At 42.3% G+C, this 2500-nt stretch overlaps 1 protein-coding gene across 1 annotated transcript in view; it reads left to right on the top strand.

Annotated features, from left to right (window-relative positions):
* The window catches only part of LOC143286309 (uncharacterized), a 481716-nt gene that overhangs the window by 399391 nt on the left and 79825 nt on the right, over nt 1-2500 (top strand). The window contains exon 11 of the mRNA XM_076593847.1: nt 1429-1495. Within this exon, the coding sequence (XP_076449962.1) occupies nt 1429-1495 (67 nt within the window). The remainder of the gene's footprint in view (nt 1-1428; nt 1496-2500) is intronic.

The following is a 2500-nucleotide window of genomic DNA, read 5'->3' as shown; positions in this document are numbered from 1 at the left end:
GAAAATATTTTTTAAAGATAAATAATATTAATAATAATAATAATAATAATTAATAAATAAACAAAAATAAAATAAAAAGACAACAATGATATTAAATAAGCAAATAAGCAAACAAATGTAAAACATGTAGACACACATTCACACATACACACACATGCATAACAGATATACAACAAACATGCCGTTTCACAGATATGAAAGCACAAACAAATACATATGAACGTACACGAGCCCCGACACACACACACACTCACACCATCTCCCAAATCACCCCCCACCCCCTCCTGCACACACTCATTCCTAGGCTTCGTATCGCAGCTTCCACGGCACACACACACACACACACACACACACACACACACACACACACACATACACACACACACACACACACACACACACACACACACACACACACACACACACACACACAGGCTGCCATTGATTGGCCGCATGAGGGATGGGAAAAGATCTCTGATGCCAGGAACGTGGCGTCTAGCGTGTTGCTCGGTCTGTTGTATTTAGAAAAGCCCACAGAGATTCTGTTCCGTTTTGATGAAATTTGCGCAAAGTTGGTTTGGAAATGATGGCAATATTCGTTTGATTTGTAAAACATCGTGCTCTACCTTTCATGCTAGACTTTCGGCCGCTCCCTCTCTCTTCCTTTATTCCTTAGAGGCGATCGATGATGTGATGGCCTTGTACCTGTTCTTTTTGGTATTCTTTGATTTTTCTGAGGATTTCCGATTTTCCTAGATGAAGGCCGCTCGTTGTTATTGCGTTACCAGCAAGTGTGTCAGCTCGCTCATTTCACTTAACACCTGCATGTCTCTCGTGCAGTATGACCATGTCAGTTTTTGAATCTGAAAGTTGCGCTTGGCCTCATGCCATGCCACTCTTGGCTTCCCATTCTCTTTCAGTTTTCTGTATGAGGTTCATTGAGTCCGTTAGAATCATGGCATGTTGGTTTCCAGGCATATAGGTAGATGACCTGTGTGTGTGTGTATACATATCTGTCTGTCTGTCTGCCTGCCTGCTAGTCTGACTATATATCTGTCTGCCTGTCTGCTACTCTGATGACATGTCTGTCTGTCTGTTTGCCTGCCTGCCTTCCTGTCTGTCTGTCTGTCTCTGTCTGTGGTGTATGTCTGTGTGTCTCTGCATCTGCCTGCCTATCTGCATCTCTCTCTCTCTCTCTCTCTCTCTCTCTCTCTCTATATATATATATATATATATATATATATATGTATATATATATATATATATATGTGTGTGTGTGTGTGTGTGTTTGTGTGTGTGTGTGTGTGTGTGTGTGTGTGTGTGTGTGTGTGTGTGTGTGTGTGTGTGTGCTATCTATGTGTATCTGTGAAAGATGAGCAGGCCGAGGAATGAAAACTAAACGGATTGCGGGATCGATTTCTGTTTCAGACCAAGAAAGGCGCCTCTCTAAAGCGAAAAGATTCCAAGGAAGTGGAAGAACCCGAGCCGGAAGAGCGTAAGTTGGCAACCGATAAGAGATCAGACTTCCTCTCTCTCTCTCTCTCTCTCTCTCTCTCTCTCTGTCTGTCTGTCTGTCTGTCTCTCTCTCTCTCTCTCTCTCTCTCTCTCTCTCTCTCTCTCCCTCTCTCTTTCTCCCTCTCTCTCTCTCTCTCTCGCTCTCACTTTCTCTGTCTCTATCTCTGTCCTTCTCTCTGTCTCTGTGTGTGTGACTCTCTCTCTCTCTCTCTCTCTCTCTCTCTCTCTCTCTCTCTCTCTCTCTCTCTCTCTCTCTCTCTCTCTCTCTCTCCTTGTGACCGTTGATAAAGTAAGAAAAAGAAAAGAATTGGATATGGAAAAATGGTCGAGAGGTAGTTTATTTTCTGTTCCTTTTTTTTTTCGTTAGTTGTTTTTTTTTTTTAAATTTATTGCTTTCACAATTGATTATCTCATTTGCACCCCCATGTCACTAGAGATGTACACTACAGCTTAAAATATCGAACGTTTCAATGTTCAGTGCTCTCTCTCTCTCTCTCTCTCTCTCTCTCTCTCTCTCTCTATATATATATATATATATATATATATATATATGTCTCCTCGCTCTCTATCTACTTATCTGTTATCAGTCTACCTCTTCACTTTCTAAGTCTCCCTCTTTCTCTCTTCTTTCCCCCATCCATCCTCTATGTGTGTGTGTGTGTGTGTGTGTGTGTGTGTGTGTGTGTGTGTGTGTGTGTGTGACTCTCGTCATATTCTAACACATAATCCACAATCCGCTGAGGATAAGACAGCGGGTGATTGTCAGCAGCACACAGCTCAATTTGCCACATCGTTGAATCAACACCTATCTGTTCGCTTCTGCATGCTGATCAGTATTTGTGTTTTGTTCGTGGCGACAACGACTGTGTAGATTTCAGGTGCCCAACCACCGGTGAATACTATGCTAGAAATGAACATCATTATGGCCAAGAAACTAACGTCGTCATGGCCAAGAAACAATCGTCATTGTGGCCAAGAAACTAAC

This window comes from Babylonia areolata, chromosome 10, assembly GCF_041734735.1.
Source record: "Babylonia areolata isolate BAREFJ2019XMU chromosome 10, ASM4173473v1, whole genome shotgun sequence".
Lineage (NCBI taxonomy): Eukaryota > Metazoa > Mollusca > Gastropoda > Neogastropoda > Buccinidae > Babylonia > Babylonia areolata.
This window is presented reverse-complemented; position numbering and strand designations above follow the sequence as displayed.